Source organism: Bombina bombina, chromosome 4, assembly GCF_027579735.1.
Source record: "Bombina bombina isolate aBomBom1 chromosome 4, aBomBom1.pri, whole genome shotgun sequence".
In the NCBI taxonomy this organism is placed as follows: domain Eukaryota; kingdom Metazoa; phylum Chordata; class Amphibia; order Anura; family Bombinatoridae; genus Bombina; species Bombina bombina.
Window position 1 is genome coordinate 964,521,744 of NC_069502.1, and position 20,424 is coordinate 964,542,167.

The 20,424-nt window shown below is 35.7% G+C and overlaps 1 protein-coding gene across 1 annotated transcript; it reads right to left on the bottom strand.

Annotated features, from left to right (window-relative positions):
• Nucleotides 1-203: 203 nt before the first annotated feature.
• On the bottom strand, nucleotides 204-20,000 carry LOC128657602 (cystatin). The gene is made up of 3 exons (XM_053711981.1): nucleotides 19,695-20,000; nucleotides 17,798-17,905; nucleotides 204-1,360 (listed from the first exon to the last, which is right to left on the bottom strand). The coding sequence occupies exons 1-3, from the start codon at nucleotides 19,914-19,916 to the stop codon at nucleotides 1,283-1,285; spliced, it is 408 nt and encodes a 135-aa protein (XP_053567956.1). The 5' UTR covers nucleotides 19,917-20,000; the 3' UTR covers nucleotides 204-1,282.
• Nucleotides 20,001-20,424: the final 424 nt, after the last annotated feature.

The following is a 20,424-nucleotide window of genomic DNA, read 5'->3' on the forward strand; positions in this document are numbered from 1 at the left end:
TGTAAAGCCATTTGCTCATAAAAAATGTTTTTTGTACAGATCCATTATGTTTGATGGAATTTGTTTTCCTTTTATATTATTTTTCTTCTATATATTACTATAAAAATAATGTTATATATGATATTACTTACTGCATGATTTGACATTAAAGATACCAAATTAGGATATTTTCAATTTAAATTTATAATAAATAATGACAAAGCTTGAAAACAGGCATATTTTATTACAATATAGAGAACGATTACATAGCAAATGAAAAGAATTAGAAAATATCATGATCTATTCTGCAGGTATAAACTGGATCTGTTTAGTAAATTATTTTGCCATTAATTCTTCATTCTGTAATCTCGAAAATCAAAGAATTGGCTAAACCATAACCATTCATACAATATGCTGTCACATAATGTTATCTTTTTGTGATACTATAAAATGGCATAATGTGTTATGCACAATTAAAAATATATACATTTTCTATAATGTCTACAGATAATTGTAATCATATGAAACAAACATAATCTACAGTTTAGAAATTGTTGCTATTCTATATCAAACCAATGTTATTCAAATCAGACTGCAGGCCAAATATCAGCAAGGCTCTAAGTAATTAATTGCTCAAACAACAACAGGTTTTATTATTTGCGTTACTATGTTTAGCAATACATCAACAATCTCTTATTGATGTTTTATAATCTATCTTTGGTTAAATCTTATAAATATATTCATAGTACAACATAGTTGATATTTCTTTCTCCATTTATTTCATATCATAGGTATTGGCTCTTTAAAAGTATATGTCATAATATAAAAATATTATTTATATTGCACTCTTGTACACAAGTGCATTCAGATACACAGAACTCTGGCGTAATTGAGGATTAACAGCTGTTAAATGATAGCTGTTATTATGATTAATTATATTTACTCAAATGTGCCACCCTTGAAAGCTGAAAGGCTGAATTGGCATTACAGGCACTAAATTCCTTCATCTATGAGGTTTCAACATGTTTCACAGTTGGATGCTTAAACAGCCTATATAACTTTGCAAGAACTGTTTATAATATTCACGCATTTATGTCTCATCTACACTTTTGACCAGTCAGAAATAGTTAAATGAAACATGATTCAGTCTGATACATAATACCATAAAATGAGTGCATTTCTTAAAGTTTTCTGAAGTTCAAGGCAAAGTAATTGCTTTTGTAATGAAGATAGATTGTGACTTTTTTATTTTCCAAAAAGTAACATGGAATGTTTTCTTTTTAATTTAAGTCTTCACAACATTTTAACGGCAATAACTTTTTTGCAATTCAATGATGTTCTTCCAAGGGACCCACAGAACTTGGAATGTGCATCGTTTAATCTGTATAAAAGAAACACATAAGTGAGTTTTCAATTCACCTTCCACAGTAACATTTAGAATTCTATCCATATATTTTGTAAGCAAAGAATAGAGATTTCTTTCTATTTTTTTTTTTCATTTTGCACATTCTTACACATCATGCACAAAATGAGTAAAGTGTTTTAATAATGAAGTGATACTTATAAAAACTACACAAAATGTTGATTTCAGAGAGCAATAACAACTCAATATGACAGTTTACATACAATTTTACATCTAACAAAATAAAAAAAAACGCAAAACATACAGAGCCAGATTACAACTGTAGCGGTATTTTACACTTCCGCTATAGCGCTAATTTCACTAGAAGTAAACTTTTTGTGTGCGTCAGGTTGTGCTGGTATTATTAGTTGAAAGTTAAAGTTTATCACCCTTGTGCTAAACCTATGCGCGCATAGAAGTCAATGGGAATTTTTTTTTTAAAGAAAACTAACTCAATCGCATATTCTTATGTGTGCTAACCCAACATGAAAATATGAATATTTAACATCCCGATGTCCTTCACATAGCAGAATATGTTCTATTTATTTAAAAATACATATTTCTATATATAAGTGATTGTATTTTGGTACAATATATATCTCTACCTATATATATATATATATATATATATATATATATATATATATATATATATATATATATATATATATATATATATATATATATATATATACATGATTTTATATATATATATATATAAATAAAAATATCTATTTAAAAATACATAGAACATATTCTGCTATGTGCAGAACATTGGAATGTGAAATATAAATACACAGTATAACACTTTTTTTAAAATGAATATTGCATAAATATTATTTATGACACATTTTATATATATATATATATATATATATATATATATATAATTTATTTATAAAATATTTTACCATGAAGGATACATTGGGATTTCTCTCGTTTTCAAGTATGTCCTGGGTCCACAAAACATTGCATTGATACAATAGGATACAATAATACAAAAACAATATTAATGCATAACATATGCAGAATTTAACATAGAACAGGTAGGAAATATAAAATCAACCATGACAGATGCATTCTGTTTTGAGATATGCAGAGAGGGATCTCTTAAATGATTTTAGACTTGGGGAAGGTTTTAAAGTGTGCGGGAAGTCGTTCCATAATTGTGGTGCTCTGTAGGAAAAGGAGGATCGAGCTGCTTTCTTTTTGTATGGAGGCAGACTAAATAATGTACTGCTACTGGATCGGAGGTTATGGGAGGTGGGAACAGCCGGGGAGAGCATTCTACTCAGGTAGGGTGGGATCTTCCTAGAAATGCTCTTAAACACAAGGCAGGAAAGATGGAGGGTGCGTCTGGATTCCAGTGACAGCCAGTTTAGTTCTTTTAGCATGTCACAATGGTGGGTCCTGTAGTTACCTTGTAGCACAAAGCACCAGAATGAGTTATACAGTGTATTAAGTTTATTAAGGTGAGTTTGCGGTGCAGGTGCATATACTACATCTCCATAATCGATGATTGGTATCAGCATTTGCTGCACAATCTTTTCCTTTACTCTAGGGCTGAGGCAGGATTTGTTTCTGTACAGGGCACCTAGTTTTGGATAGAGTTTAGATGCTTTTCTATGTGGAGGCCAAAAGATAGATTGGGGTCTAACAACATACCCAAGTTTTTGAAAGAGTGGACTGCGGTCAGTGTGCCATTTGATTTTGTTTTAATGCGTAGATGGGACTTTTGTAGTTTGCATAATTTAGGTACCATTCCAAAGATAATTGTAACAGTTTTGTAAGTGTTTAGGAAGAGTTTGTTTTTTGAGATCCACTTTTCTACCTCTGTGAACTGGTCTTGGAGCACTGCCTCAAGCTACGGCAGATCGGGTTTGTTTGCATAGATTACCGTGTCATCTGCGTACATGTGTACAGTTGAGGATTTGCAGACATTTGGCAGATCATTTATAAATAATGTGAATAGTAGGGGGCTGAAAATGGAACCTTGGGGAACACCACACGTGACTGGGAGAGGGAGGGAGTCACTGTCAGAAATGGAGACATACTGTGATTGATCCGATACATATGATCGAAACCAGGTTAGCGCACGATCACCAATACCTGAGTTTTTTAGTTGGAGCAGTAGTATGTTGTGGTCTACTGTGTCAAAGGCCTTTGCAAAATCAAGAAAAATAGCTCCAGTTAGGTCTCCTTGTTCCATGCCAGTTTGGATGTTGTTGCAAACTTTTAGGAGGGCAGTTGTAGTGGAGTGATTCGGGCAAAAACCCGATTGAACAGGGGTCATATAGCTAGATTGTTGGTAATACTCACATAGTTGCGTATGGACGCATTTTTCTAAGATTTTTGACAATACTGGGAGCAATGATATTGGGCGATAGTTAGTAACCATGGTTAACTCACCACTTTTATGGAAAGGCACTACTCTTGCAGTCTTCCAAAGTTTGGGTATGTATCCAGACACCAAGGATTCGTTAATTAGGGTTTAACAATTGCTGACGTGCTGAGCTTCAACAGCATTGCTGGGATTTGCTCAGGTCCAGACTGGTTTTTCATTTTTAGATTATTAAGGTGTTTCTTAACGACATTGATGGGTACAGGTCTAAAATTTAACTTATCTATATTTGGTCTTTGTAGATTTAGTGGGGCCTGATCCACATTTGTAGTTTCAGGATGTGTGTCATTTATTAGTTTGGCAATCAGGGTGGTGGAGCATACGACAAAATAATTGTTAAAGGCATTTGCTACTTCTAAGGGAATTTGCAGGGTTTGGTTATCCACTTTGACAGTGGAGGGTTGGGAGTGGATTGGGGGAGTGTGTAAGTTATTTATGACTTTCCAAAACTTTCTAGGGTTTGATATGTTATTTTTCAGATTTTCACAGAAATATTGAGCCTTGGCCAATTTTGTTTGTTTAGTGCATATATTTCGCAATTTTCTATATACACAGTGATCGTTCATAGAGCCAGTATGCTTGAACTTTGACCACAATGAATCCCGAAATTGGTACATTTGAATGAGGTCAGCTGTGATCCAATTCATATGCGCTCCTTTTACTCTCACCTTACGCAGCGGGGCATGCAAATTCCAAACTTGTAGGAGTTTGGACTGAAGGAATTCAACTGCAGAGTCTAAATCTGAAATTAGGTTTAATCTGTGCCAGGGGAGGTTCTTGATGTCATTTAGAAATGATTGAAGATTAAATTTTTTGAAGGACCTGGTGATTTTAACCTTGGGAGAGGATTTAGTAGCCCTTATTTTGTGCACACAGTATACTAAGCAGTGGTTAATGAAACTGTTATGGAGAACACCTGCCTCCTGGATTCGGTCAGGGGAAGTGGAGAGAATCCAATCGAGGAGGGTGTGGTTATGGCTTTTAATGTTTATGTGAGTTGGGGAGGAGATTAATTGCTGCAAAGTCTTAAATGGTGAGCAATAACTATTGTTTTTAGGATTCAGCCAATCAATATTAAAATCTCCAAAGACCAAAATTTCACTTTTTGGGGTTTGAGCTATGGTTTCACTAAGGAGATGGGCTATGTCAGAAAGGGAATGCACGGGGAGCTAGGTGGACGGTAGATTCCTGCAACAATGATTGATTTACTGCACGGGATCTCAATTGTGCCAGAAAGGAAATCAAAGGGGGCAGGAGAGCTAGATTTTGTAACTTTACGGAATTGTCAACATAAATTACAATGCCGCCTCCTCTTTTTGCTCTGTCAATTCTATGGCATGAATACCCATGTATGGCAATGGCAGAGTCAGGTATTTTTGCGGATATATATATATATATATATATATATATATATATAGCAACCCCAATTCTGAAAAAGTTGGAGTAGTATGGAAAATGCAAAAAACAAAGAAAAAGAGTCATTTGAAGATTCAATTCACACTGTACTATATTGAAAACACATTATTAAAACATTATTGATGTTTTACTTTGTGAATTTTATGTATTTTTATACACTCATTTCAAATCGGATGACTGCAACACATTCCAAAAAAGTTGGGACAGAGTCAATTTAGGACTAATAGCCATGTGACAAGTTGAAATAAGAAGTGGATGTGAAACAGGTGAGGCAATCGTGTTATCATAGTATATAAGGAGCCTCCAAAAAAGTCCTAATCCTTCAAGAGCAAAGATGGGTTGAGGCTCGCCAATCTGCCAACAGATGCATCAGCGTATGATCCAACACTTTGAGAACAACATTCCCCAAAGACAAATCGGTAGGATTTTTGACATTTTACCTTCTACAGTGCATAATATAATTAAAAGATTCAAGGAATCCTGTCAAATCTCTGTGTGTAAAGGGCAAGGCCGAAAACCACTTCTGAATGTGCGTGATCTTCGATCCCTCAGATGTCACTGTCAAAAACCTCCATGAGTCTGTAATAGATATCCTGACATGGGGTCGGAAATACTTTTGTAAAACTTTGTCAGTCAACACCATTTGCTGCCGCATCCACAGATGCAAGTGAAGACTGTACGATGCAAAGCAGAAGCCATTCATCAACACTGTCCAGAAGCGCCACCGACTTCTCTGGACTCGGTCTCATCTGAGATGGATAGTAGTACGGTGGAATTGTGTTTTGTAGTCCTACGAGTCAACATTTCAAATAGTTTTTGGAAAAAACAGCGATCATGTTTTCCGGGCCAAAGAGGAAAAGGACCATCCAAGCTGTTATCAGCGTCAAGTCCAAAAGCCAGCGTCTGTCATGGTATGGGTGTGTGGGGGTGTCAGTGACCATGGCATGTGTAACTTGCACATCTGTGAAGGCCCCATTAATGCAGAGAGATATATATACATTTTGGAGTAATATATGCTGCCACCCAGACATCGTCTTTTCCAGGGAAGTCCCTGCATGTTAAAGGAACTTTCATTCAGTGTCAGGACGTCATTTGAAGAAGATGGCTCTGCGTCAGCTGGCTTGAAGATGGACCCGCTCAGCTTGGATGGATGAAGATAGAAGATGCCGCTTGGATGAAGACTTCTGCCGCTTGGAGGACCTCTTCTGCCCGGATCGGATGAAGACTTCTGCCCCTCTGGATGTCCACTTGTGCCCGGCTGGGTGAAGACGGCTCAAGGTAGGGAGATCTTCAGGGGGGTAGTGTTAGGTTTTTTTAAGGGGGGATTGGGTGGGTTTTAGAGTAGGGTTGGGTGTGTGGGTGGTGGGTTTTAATATTGGGGGGGTATTGTATTTTTTTTACAGGTGAAAGAGCTGATTACTTTGGGGCAATGCCCTGCAAAAGGCCCTTTTAAGGGCTATTTATAATTTAGTATAGGGTAGGGAATTTTATTATTTTGGGGGGATTTTTTATTTTATTAGGGGGATTAGATTAGGTGTAATTAGTTTAAAATTCTTGTAATTCTTTTTTTTCCCTGTAATTTAGTGGGGGGGGGGGGTTCTGTAATTTTGTTTATTTAATTTAATTGTATTTAATTGTAGGTAGTTTAGGAAATTTATTTAATGATAGTGTAGTGTTAGGTGTAATTGTAATTTAGGTTAGGATTTATTTTACAGGTAATTTTGTACTTATTTTAGCTAGGTAGTTATTAAATAGTTAATAACTATTTAATAACTATTCTACCTAGTTAAAATAAATACAAAGTTGCCTGTGAAATAAATATAAATCCTAAGCTAGCTACAATGTAACTATTAGTTATATTGTAGCTAGCTTAGGGTTTATTTTATAGGTAAGTATTTAGTTTTAAATAGGATTAATTTATTTAATTGTAGTAATTTTATTTCGTTTAATTTAAATTATATTTAAGTTAGGGGGGGTTAGGTTTAGACTTAGGTTTAGGGGTTAATACCTTTAATATAGTAGCGGCGACGTTGGGGGTGGCATATTAGGGGTTAATAAATGTAAGTAGGTGTCGCCAATGTAAGGGACGGCAGATTAGGGGTTAATAAAATGTAACTAGTGTTTGCGAGGCGGGAGTGCGGCTGTTTAGGGGTTAATATATTTATTACAGTGACGGCGATGTCCGTTCGGCAGATTAGGGGTTAATATATTTATAGGTAGTGAAGGAATATGTACAGCGCCAATAAAGGCTAAGGGATAAATATTAAAAAACTAAAAAACGAAATATATACCTTTTTTTACAGGGACATCTCTAGGACATTGGACAAAGAGCTGACCGTTGTTAGGATTTGCCTGGGAACCCTTCCCCTCAGGATTCAAGGTTCCTTCACATGATTGCCTTTTAATTTACTGTTATTTGGATTACAACACTCCTTTTGTTCTTTTTTGATCTTTTGTTGAACATCATTTTTGTTTTTGACTTTTGTGTTTTGTTTTTTGTTTTTTGATTTTTATTTTTGTTTTTTCACTGGATTTCCTTTCTTTGCCTTGTGTCAAACCACCCTTCTTCCACATTTGCCACTCAATGGCATTAACTCACCTGTGATTCATTTTTTTGCACTGCAGTGTCATCAGGACTTTTCAATATATTTTATTGTGATTTTTTGTGAATTTTTGATGTGAATCGATTTTTCTTTTTATTATACACACAGTGATCAAAATTACTCTCACTCATGTTGTAAAACATTTGCACTATTATGTTGCACATTTAAGTTGTATACATATTTATGTTGCATACACATTTTGTTTATTTGTGTGTCCACACCCACACGTGGATTTCACCATTTTAGTTTTCCAACCCTTGGACCCAATTGCCATTTGCACTTTGTGAGTGTATTAGCACATCACTCTACCTTACCATTGTTTTTATTAACTGTTTTTACTCATTTTATCTATTGGTACCAATACTATTTAATTGTAATAAATCCTTTTTCAGCCTTAGCAGGTATATATTTCGTTTTTTAGTTTTTTAGTGTTTATATTTATCCCTTAGCCTTTATTGGCGCTGTACATATTCCTTCACTACCTGTTCTTTCCCTTGGGGGTTGGTTAGACCCTTCATTTGTATTCAGCTTAAGGGATTATCTTAGCGCTTGGCTACCACACCTCATTTTTCACATATCGGTTAATATATTTATGTAAGTGTTTCTGATGTGGGGGGGCCTCAGTTTAGGGGTTAATAGGTAGTTTATGAGTGTACTTTTTAGCACTTTAGTTAAGAGTTTTATGTTCCGGCGTTAGCCCATAAAACTCTTAACTACTGACTTTTAAATGCGGTAGAAGTCTTGACAGGAGAGGGTCTACCGCTCACTTCTTCCAAGACTCTTAATACCAGCATTAGGCAAATTAAAAAGATAGGATACGCAATTGACGTAAGGGGATTTGCGGTAGCCTTGAGTCGCGGAAGAAAAGTGAGCGGTGAGCCTGTACCTGCCAGACTCGTAATACCAGCGTTAGGAAAAAAGCAGCGTTGGGACCTCTCAACGCTGCTTTTTAAGGCTAACGCCAAACTCGTAATCTAGGAGATTGTTATGTGACATTTGCATTACATCAATAACAGCGCTAATTCATATTTGTAACAATTTAAATGGATTGAAGTGTAAAATGAAAAAGGAAACCAAAATTACATTGACTTGGTATGCATGAATATAGGCAAAAACAATCCACTCAACTATACTTTCAAGAAGTCATATTGGTATTTATATTTAGCTGTACATTCAGAAGGTACTATATGTCATGAATCTGAATGGATATTTGGAAAAGATACATTGTTGGGAATGCAACACATTGTTGGGTATATACTTAATTTAAACATTTACAACGAACAGCCCCTACTCAGCGTATTCATATACCAAACTCAATCCATATACTTGATCTATATATATATTTGCAAACATTTATTCAATAGATAATAACTTTTAATAAACCTAAAATTATTGCATCTAAATACATGGGTTTATTTATTATTGTTTGTACTCCTATGTATAGGCAATAGAGGAAGAAGATGGAGATTTAGAGGCCATGATACAGATCTGTATCCCATCTAGAGTTTATGCCATGGGGTTCTTTTGTTTCAAATTTAAAGATCCATTGAACTTCTCTATCTAGAAGTTCTCTATATCTATCTCCCCCTCTCTTATTGGCTGGGATAAAATCAGTGGCCTGAAAGAAAAGTGCTTTTTTCTTTTCCTTATGGTAGAAAAACTGTTTGCCAAGTTTTTGGCGAATCTCTGTCAATGGAGGTGAGGTGTTCACGGATCCTATCCTTCAAGTTACGACTGGTAGAACCTATGTACTGCTTGCCACATACTCCACAGGTTATGATGTATACAACATATTGTGTACAACCCTATATTTAATATGGTGGACAAAGTTTGTTGAAGTTGAATTAGCCTCTTCCACATCTAAAAAATAATTTTCTGGTTAACCAATTTTCACTACATTGAATTTCATTATTGTATACATATTTGATGATTTTACTCCCAATAGTCAGGGTCGGCTCCAAGGGGGGGGCATTGGGGGGCAATGCCCACCCAAATGGAATACTGTGCCCCCTCCAAAAATATTGATATGATCATACGTTTTAAAAATAATAAATAAAATAATGAATTGTTATGTAATGCTGCATGCTGGGGGCGGAGTTAGCTGCCGAACTGTGAGAATGAGTTTAAGAGTTTTGGATCATGGTGATTAAGGGGTGAATTGTTTTTAAGGAGCTATTGCATTGGGGGTCTCAAGTTTAATGGCTCTGTTTTAGTGCACTGCATAGGATTTAGACTTCATTATTTTACCTAGTGATTTAGCACATATTCTCCAAATGTTAATAGTGCGGGATAAGCCAGCCAGAAGCTACACTTTCCTGCAGAATGTGTATGTCTCCTCTTATTTTGACTCTATTACATGCTATGTAAATGCGTGCCCCCTCGTGAAAAAAAATGCCCCCCCCCCCCCATTTCATTAGTTCTGGAGCCGACCCTGCCAATAGTAGGAGGTGGTATATGTATACGCTGTGTAGGGGCTGTTCATTGTAAATGTTTAAATTAAATATATACCCAACAATGTGTCGCATTCCTAACAATGTATCTTTTCCAAATATTCATTCTAACTCAAACATTATTCATTATATTATAGCTCCATTTGAAAACATAAGTAACAAATATAAATTAGCGCTGTTATTGATGTAATGCAAATGTTACATAACAACGTGATTACTTGGATTGATGTACATTAGTTGTTTTTTAATGTATGTTCTTGTTTTACTTATGTCTTATTTACATTCTTTGTACTGTGTCGCTAAAATCTTTCTGATGTTTGTGCACACCAGAATAGATGAAATAGTTAATCTATATCTATAGGCTCTGTATGGGCCGTCTGGATTGCATTAACACCCTAAAAAATATACGTCACGATTGGAGACAGATTGTTGTGGCTACTTAAGGTAGGAAACACCTGTCCCAATCTATGTTTGAGAAAGCATGAGATTTGTGCGAAATGTGTCAGATTATGTCATCAGCTTTACCGCTACTCCATGAGTTGTTCTTTTAAATGCATATCAATAAATGTTTTACCTTTAACATTAAGGCTGTACATGATATTCTTTCACAAAAACTGACTGCACCTTTCTTTGGAGTTCATTTTTTTCTTTATTCATACCACTGCCTATACGTTCCTGTGGGTTGGAGGAGACCATTGGGACTGACGGTTGTTTTTTTGTCGTGGAAAGACGATACACCTACTCCTGAAGTAAGGTCTCATTTTTCATTGCCTTGCCATTTTGTGTACCTGTGCGCTGTAGTGCACACACCTCTGCTGTATATATGTATGTATATATATATATATATATATATATATATATATACACACATATACATTTTTAGACATGTATATGTATGTATATCAATGTTAAAGCCCTTGACCTGTGTCGCAAAACAGTTGACCAGAGCTTTGTTGAATCATTATATCGTAAATTGTGATTGTGCTCAAGCATTTGCGTTTACTTTCAACTTGTAGTGGTAAGACCAAGGAGAGCAAATTCCCCGATAGATCCCTTATCGCTTGCGCTCAAATGTTTGCACTCCAAATCTGGCCCATAGTTTTTTAGACTCTACTTACAGGAAATGCAGGAAAAATAAATAAATATTTTTCCTAAAGATAATACAACACTGATATTTTACAATATCAAAGTCTTTACTGCCTATTTACGCAATTACTATACTGCTGGTACAAAACATTATGAGGCCTATTTATCAAATGTTTGTCAGACCTGATCTGACAGTGCGGATCAGGTCCGACAGACAACGCTGAATGCGGAGAGCAATACGCTCTCCATATTCAGCATTGCACCAGCAGCTCTTGTGAGCTGCTGGTGCAACGCCGCCCCCTGCAGACTCGCGGCCAATCGGCCGCCAGCAGGGAGGAGTCAATCAACCCGATCGTACAGAGCAGGCGGACAGCAGTCTTTATACCGCTGCTTCATAACTGCTGTTTCTGGCGAGTCTGCAGGGCCCTCAAGCTCCATTCGGAGCTTGATAAATGAGCCTCTTAGTTATAACTTCTTATTAAAGCAAAAAGTATAGTACTTTCTTTAAATATATTTTGTATGTGCATTAATTTTATTTCTTATTTGTCTTTTTATGACATAAAGTTTCTGCATTATTTGGGTAACAAGTTTTAATCAAATATTGAAGAATCATACGTTTGAAAATAGTTGAATCTTCAAATATGTCATCTTTGAAAAGTAACAATTCTTAAAAAACAAAGTAGCTGAAAACAAATGTCTCCTGGGGTGCCTATAATTCTCTCTTAAGTATGAGCTTAATTAGTCTTCAAGCAAGCCATATATCTCTTGTATTCTTGAATTATTTCAATTTATTTTTTTTGTAAAACACTTTTGTGTTTTTAAATATATTTTTTTATCTTGGTATCCTTTTCTAAAAATGAATATGTACATAGCCTTCACTACTGGGAGCTAGCTGGTGATTAGAGGTTACACAAATGTATCTCTTGTCAGTAGCCCACCTGATGTGGTCAGCTATCTCCCATTAATGAATTTCTCCATTGGAGCTGATGTTTAATCCTTTTACAGAAGTTAAACACATAGTTAAATACATGCAATAGTGCACTAGTAAAATGCTCTACATTTCAATTTTATAATGCTTTAAAGGGATATGAGAGATTTTTTTTTCTTTCATGATTCAGATAGAACATGTACTTCCAATGTACTCATATTATCAAATGTTCTTAATTCTCTTGGTATCTTTTGTTGAAGGAGCAGCAGTGCATTGCTGCAAGCTTTCTTAACAAATCTTGTCAGCCAACAACAAAAGACAAATTATTGTATTTATTAATCAGCAGTTAGCTCCCATTAGTGTAGAATATGTATATATTTTGTTTTAAACAAAGGATACAAAGAAAACAAAGTAAATTTGGAAATATGAGTGAATTTAAAAGTTTTTTTTAAAATTACGTTTGATCGGAATAATACAATTAGTTTTGACTTTCCTATCCCTTTAAATGTCTAGTTGACACCCAAAACAATATCCACGTTTACTGTTATTGTGTTATCAAATATTTCACACACTGTTGACTGTTTAAATCTATAAAGAATTGTTATATAGATCTCTGGGATATTTGTTACATTATCACAATACACTATTCAAGATACAGGGGCCGATTTATGAAAGTGCGAGGCGACATGATATGATGTAGCGTATCATGTCCGCCGCACATCGATAAAAGCCGACAGTATACACTGTCGGCATTTATCATTGCACAAGCAGTTCTTGTGAACTGCTTGTGCAATGCCGCCCCCTACAGATTCCAGCCAATCGGCCGCTTGCAGGGGTGTTAATCAGCCCTATCGAAGTTATGGAGCAGTGGTCTTTCTGGAGCTTGATAATTTGGCCCCACAGTGTGTACAGTACGTATGTAGGCTGAAAATATGCACTCCTTTTTACATTTGATTATATTAATTTGGATACATAGTTTTTAAATTCATAGGCCTAGATTTGGAGTTCGGCGGTAGCCGTCAAAACCAGCGTTAGAGGCTCCTAACGCTGGTTTTGGCCGCCCGCTGGTATTTGGAGTCAGTGATTAAAGGGTCTAACGCTCACTTTTCAGCCGCGACTTTTCCATACCGCAGATCCCCCTACGCCATTTGCATATCCTATCTTTTCAATGGGATCTTCCTAACGCTGGTATTTAGAGTCGTTTCTGAAGTGAGCGTTAGAAATCTAACGACAAAACTCCAGCCGCCTGAAAAAAGCAGGAGTTAACACCCATAAACTACCTATGTACCCCTAAACCGAGCTCCCCCCACATCGCCGCCACTCGATTAAAATATTTTAACCCCTAATCTGCCGACCGCCACCTACGTTATACTTATGTACCCCTAATCTGCTGCCCCTAACCCCGCCGACCCCTGTATTACATTTATTAACCCCTAACCTGCCCCCCACAACGTCGCCGCCAGCTACTTAAAATAATTAACCCCTAATCTTCCGACCGCAAAGCGCCACCACCTACGTTATCCCTATGTACCCCTAATCTGCTGCCCCTAACACCGCCAAACCCTATATTATATTTATTAACCCCTAATCTGCCCCCCTCAACGTCGCCGACACCTGCCTACACTTATTAACCCCTAATCTGCCGAGCGGACCGCACCGCTACTATAATAAAGTTATTAACCCCTAACCCGCCTCACTAACCCTATCATAAATAGTATTAACCCCTAATCTGCCCTCCCTAACATCGCCAACACCTACCTTCAATTATTAACCCCTAATCTGACGACCGGAGCTCATCGCTACTATAATAAATGGATTAACCCCTAAAGCTAAGTCTAACCCTAACACTAACACCCCCCTAACTTAAATATAATTTACATCTAACGAAATAAATTAACTCTTATTAAATAACTTATTCCTATTTAAAGCTAAATACTTACCTGTAAAATAAATCCTAATATAGCTACAATATAAATTATAATTATATTATAGCTATTTTAGGATTAATATTTATTTTACAGGCAACTTTGTAATTATTTTAACCATGTACAATAGCTATTAAATAGTTAAGAACTATTTAATAGTTACCTAGTTAAAATAATAACAAATTTACCTGTAAAATAAATCCTAACCTAAGATATAATTAAACCTAACACTACCCTATCAATACATTAATTAAATAAACTACCTACAATTACCTACAATTAACCTAACACTACACTATCAATAAATTAATTAAACACAATTCCTACAAATAAATACAATTAAATAAACTAGCTAAAGTACAAAAAATAAAAAAGAACTAAGTTACAAAAAATAAAAAAATATTTACAAACATAAGAAAAATATTACAACAATTTTAAACTAATTACACCTACTCTAAGCCCCCTAATAAAATAACAAAGCCCCCCAAAATAAAAAATTCCCTACCCTATTCTAAATTAAAAAAGTTACAAGCTCTTTTACCTTACCAGCCCTGAACAGGGCCCTTTGCGGGGCATGCCCCAAGAATTTCAGCTCTTTTGCCTGTAAAAAAAAACATACCATACCCCCCCCCCAACATTACAACCCACCACCCACATACCCCTAATCTAACCCAAACCCCCCTTAAAGAAACCTAACACTAAGCCCCTGAAGATCTTCCTACTTTGTCTTCACCATCCAGGTATCACCGATCCGTCCTGGCTCCAACATCTTCATCCAACCCAAGCGGGGGTTGGCGATCCATCATCCGGTGGCTGAAGAGGTCCAGAAGAGGCTCCAAAGTCTTCCTCCTATCCGGCAAGAAGAGGACATCCGGACCGGCAAACATCTTCTCCAAGCGGCATCTTCGATCTTCTTCCATCCGGTGCGGAGCGGGTCCATCTTGAAGCAGGCGACGCGGATCCATCCTCTTCTTCCGTTGTCTCCCGACGAATGACGGTTCCTTTAAGGGACGTTATCCAAGATGTTCCGATCAGCCAATAGAATGCAAGCTCAATCTGATTGGCTGATTGGATCAGCCAATCGGATTGAACTTGATTCTGATTGGCTGATTCCATCAGCCAATCAGAAAATTCCTACCTTAATTCCGATTGGCTGATAGAATCCTATCAGCCAATCGGAATTCGAGGGACGCCATCTTGGATGACGTCCCTTAAAGGAACCGTCATTCGTCGGGAGACAACGGAAGAAGAGGATGGATCCGCGTCGCCTGCTTCAAGATGGACCCGCTCCGCACCGGATGGAAGAAGATCGAAGATGCCGCTTGGAGAAGATGTTTGCCGGTCCGGATGTCCTCTTCTTGCCGGATAGGAGGAAGACTTTGGAGCCTCTTCTGGACCTCTTCAGCCACCGGATGATGGATCGCCAACCCCCGCTTGGGTTGGATGAAGATGTTGGAGCCAGGACGGATCGGTGATACCTGGATGGTGAAGACAAGGTAGGAAGATCTTCAGGGGCTTAGTGTTAGGTTTCTTTAAGGGGGGTTTGGGTTAGATTAGGGGTATGTGGGTGGTGGGTTGTAATGTTGGGGGGGGGTATGGTATGTTTTTTTTTACAGGCAAAAGAGCTGAAATTCTTGGGGCATGCCCCGCAAAGGGCCCTGTTCAGGGCTGGTAAGGTAAAAGAGCTTGTAACTTTTTTAATTTAGAATAGGGTAGGGAATTTTTTATTTTGGGGGGATTTGTTATTTTATTAGGGGGCTTAGAGTAGGTGTAATTAGTTTAAAATTGTTGTAATATTTTTCTTATGTTTGTAAATATTTTTTTATTTTTTGTAACTTAGTTCTTTTTTATTTTTTGTACTTTAGCTAGTTTATTTAATTGTATTTATTTGTAGGAATTGTGTTTAATTAATTTATTGATAGTGTAGTGTTAGGTTAATTGTAGGTAATTGTAGGTAGTGTATTTAATTAATGTATTGATAGGGTAGTGTTAGGTTTAATTATATCTTAGGTTAGGATTTATTTTACAGGTAAATTTGTTATTATTTTAACTAGGTAACTATTAAATAGTTCTTAACTATTTAATAGCTATTGTACATGGTTAAAATAATTACAAAGTTGCCTGTAAAATAAATATTAATCCTAAAATAGCTATAATATAATTATAATTTATATTGTAGCTATATTAGGATTTATTTTACAGGTAAGTATTTAGCTTTAAATAGGAATATGTTATTTAATAAGAGTTAATTTATTTCGTTAGATGTAAATTATATTTAAGTTAGGGGGGTGTTAGTGTTAGGGTTAGACTTAGCTTTAGGGGTTAATACATTTATTAGAATAGCGGTGAGGTCCGCTCGGCAGATTAGGGGTTAATAATTGAAGGTAGGTGTCGGCGATGTTAGGGAGGGCAGATTAGGGGTTAATACTATTTATGATAGGGTTAGTGAGGCGGATTAGGGGTTAATAACTTTATTATAGTAGCGCTCAGGTCCGCTCGGCAGATTAGGGGTTAATAAGTGTAGGCAGGTGTCGGCGACGTTGAGGGGGGCAGATTAGGGGTTAATAAATATAATATAGGGGTCGGCGGTGTTAGGGGCAGCAGATTAGGGGTACATAGGGATAACGTAGGTTGCGGCGGTTTACGGAGCGGCAGATTAGGGGTTAAAAAAAATATGCAGGGGTCAGCGATAGCGGGGGCGGCAGAATAGGGGTTAATAAGTGTAAGGTTAGGGGTGTTTAGACTCGGGGTACATGTTAGAGTGTTAGGTGCAGACGTAGGAAGTGTTTCCCCATAGGAAACAATGGGACTGCGTTAGGAGCTGAACGCTGCTTTTTTGCAGGTGTTAGGTTTTTTTTTCAGCTCAAACAGTCCCATTGTTTCCTATGGGAGAATCGTGCACGAGCACGTTTTTGAGGCTGGCCGCGTCCGTAAGCAACTCTGGTATCGAGAGTTGCATTTGCGGTAAAAATGCTCTACGCTCCTTTTTTGGAGCCTAACGCAGCATTTGTTTGAACTCTCGATACCAGAGTTAAATTTATGGTGCGGCCAGAAAAAAACCTGCGGAGCGTTAACAGCCCTTCTACCGCCAAACTCCAAATCTAGGCCCAAGTTTGGGAATATTAGCATTATTATATTTTATTCAACAATAAGAATCATGAGAAATTTCATTTTACATTTAAAGGGACATGAAACCCAAATTTTTTCTTTCATGATTCAGATAGAGAATACAATTTTAAACAACTTTCTAATTTACTTCTATTATCTAATTTGTTTCATTCTTGTGGTATCATTTGTTGAAGTCGCCGCAATGCACTAATGGTTTCAAACTGAACTCATGGGTGAGCTAATCACAATCGATATATATATATATATATATATATATATATATATATATATATGCAGCTACCAATCAACAGCTAGAACCTAGGTTCTCTGCTGCTCCTGAGCTTTCCTAGATAAAGCTTTCAGCAAAGGATAACAAGAGAAGGAAGCAAATTAAATAATAGAAGTCAATTGGAAAGTTGTTTAACATTGTATTCTATATCTGAATCATGACAGAATTTATTTGGGTTTCATGTCCCTTTAAGAAAAAAGAAATCCATACCTTTGATGTGTTTTCCTCATTTGGACAGACTTCTGGAATTGAGTCTTCATTTGTGCATTCAGTAGTGATAACATCTACTTCCATTAAGTACATCATACCAGAAACCACCTTTAAAAAAACAAATATTAATTAGGTAAGTTGACTGACAGAAAAATAGATAGATGATAGATAGATAGATAGATAGATAGATATAGATAGATACAGTAGATAGATCTGATAATCCGAAATGCATACTGACTTTAATTTCTAAATAAGACAACTGAAATCAGTCTTACTTAGAAATGCTATTATCTTACTCAGTGTCTATGAATATTATGGGTCAGTCTATACCATGCAAATTGATAAAATTATATATTTCCATTTAGAGGGAGGGATTAAAATTTTGTTTTAAAAAATGTTCAATATGAAATGTATTAAGTGCACTTATCTTTAATTAAAAATAAATTAATAAATGATAAGTTGGACAATAAAAGGGGAATATTAAAATGTATTTTATACAGATTTAAACTTTTTTTTTATCATTGTCAAGTTTCTATAAAGACCCATTTAAATATTGTAATTCACATCTTTTACTAGATCAAAGCATAAATCTAAAATGATTAGAGCAACATATGGGTTTTTTGTTAAGTAAACTTAACAGAGAGTCCATTGTATACTTATGGATTTATAAGTAGATCCCTGAACCGCACATACTTATTTAAAAATATTCATAATTCTAATCTTATGGCACAAATAGAGTTAACTCAAACATAAAACTCAAAAGACCACTAGGACTAAACACCTAAACTTTCTAAGCCTTTTGATGTATACATGTATAGGAATTTTGTCAATACAGCAACAATATAAAATTTTATAAAAACAGAAACCAGAGGAATAATTGATAATTGAGTCTTTTATTTCTGCGTAAAAATGTTGCACAATTAGGCCTTATATATATGTGCTTATATATTTCCCTATTTATAATTTGTCTCCATAACAAATGTGTTATATTTCTTGTTAAATGTTATTTTGCTCTTCTCCTTTGCTTTTTGCAAGGGAGTTACCATACATATGGTTCTCATCTTCAGACAGCTGAAGTTACATTGCTGGATCTCATTCGGTTACGCTGATGAATTGCAAACAATAAGCTTAGCTATGTTCACTTTCCATCCAAAGGACAAAAAGCTCATGCCGCACAAATCACAGCTTTGTTAAGGTTGTCTGATTATATCTATTGTATGGTTATGTGAAAGACATTTAATCTGATAAAGGAATAATAATGCATTTTAAGAGCAATACAGAGCAAGACTTAGACAGCAGTCATTTTAACTGAACATTGATTACAATTTTTATTTGCTTATTTTCTAGATGTGTTAGAAATAAATTAGACTATGCCTGCACATAACCAGAAAGTATTTTAAATAAGTGATAATTTGTATAATTTACCATTGATGTGCATCTAGATTATACAATAGATACAGAAAATGTAGATAAACAAAGTATTGTCTGGAAACAAGAATATTTCTTCATAGATTTGTATTATTTTTTTTTTATCACTTTCACATAGGTTATTGTACATTTAATAACTACAAATAAATTCCTATGATACATCTTTAATCAACCAAGAAACGTATTGGCTATTAAAATACAAAAATGTGGATATACAATTCTTGTTGTGTCTATACATACAATATAGAATATATTTATCCTCAACATATCATCCATTTTATGATGGAGTATTACCAATTTGCAGATTAAAATGGGTGGCAACAATAATGTATTTTTTGAACAGGTACAAAGCTTTCTGTACCTATAGGGGACTTTGAAAGCATTTTTTGTCAGTCAACAATTGCAGCTATTTAATAAACTAATTTAAAAATATCTGTTTTCTTATCAATAATGTAAATTTCATACTGACCTTCTTCTTTAGTTTGATGGTCTGGTGGACTCTTAGGATGTAGTCACCGTTATTTGCTTTGTTGTACTCTTCTGTCGCAAACTGTAGGGCATTCTGGACATGTTGATCATCCTCCTTTGCTTCAAACCAGCCTCCCATAGTTGGCTTTTTAATTTGGGCAAAGGCTTGTACTAATATAGACAAAAGGACTAGCACAGACACAGCCCGTAAATAAGCCATCATCAATATATTGCTTTGTCTATTAATTTTCTAATTGAAGACTGAATTTGTATCTGTTGCTTTCCTACTGAGTGAAAAGAACAGCAGTACAAGTATATAAGCATTTGAAACAAAATAGCCTGCCAAATCCTTCCCTTAAATTACGCATCAGGAATGCAGCCCAAAAAAAACAAATCAAGGTCATGGAAATTTGCTAGAAATAACTCATTTCAACATTCTCTTCCCTTGATGACTTTACTGCACACACACAGATCTTGTAGAAAAACAAAAATAAACAGATTATTTTTTTGCATTTAAATTGACATATATTGTCATTAATGTAGTCTTAATACTCAAGCTCTTAAATCTACTATTATAACTTTTTGTATTAATTATTTATTATCATTTTATTTTGTTGATTATTATGATTACTAGTCTTAAAGCCCATTGACACGGGCCATTTATTTGCAGGGTACAGCGGTGCAACCCCTTGCGCTCTCTCCCTCCCCCTCTCTTTTGCTCTCTCTCCCCC

Coding starts and splice junctions, on each gene's coding strand:
- LOC128657602 (XM_053711981.1), bottom strand. CDS start 19,916: ATGATGGCTTATTTACGGGCTGTGTCTGTGCTAGTCCTTTTGTCTATA. Junction 17,906..19,694: donor CCATCAAACTAAAGAAGAAG/GTCAGTATGAAA, acceptor GTTTTTTTAAAG/GTGGTTTCTGGTATGATGTA. Junction 1,361..17,797: donor ATGAGGAAAACACATCAAAG/GTATGGATTTCT, acceptor TCTTTTATACAG/ATTAAACGATGCACATTCCA.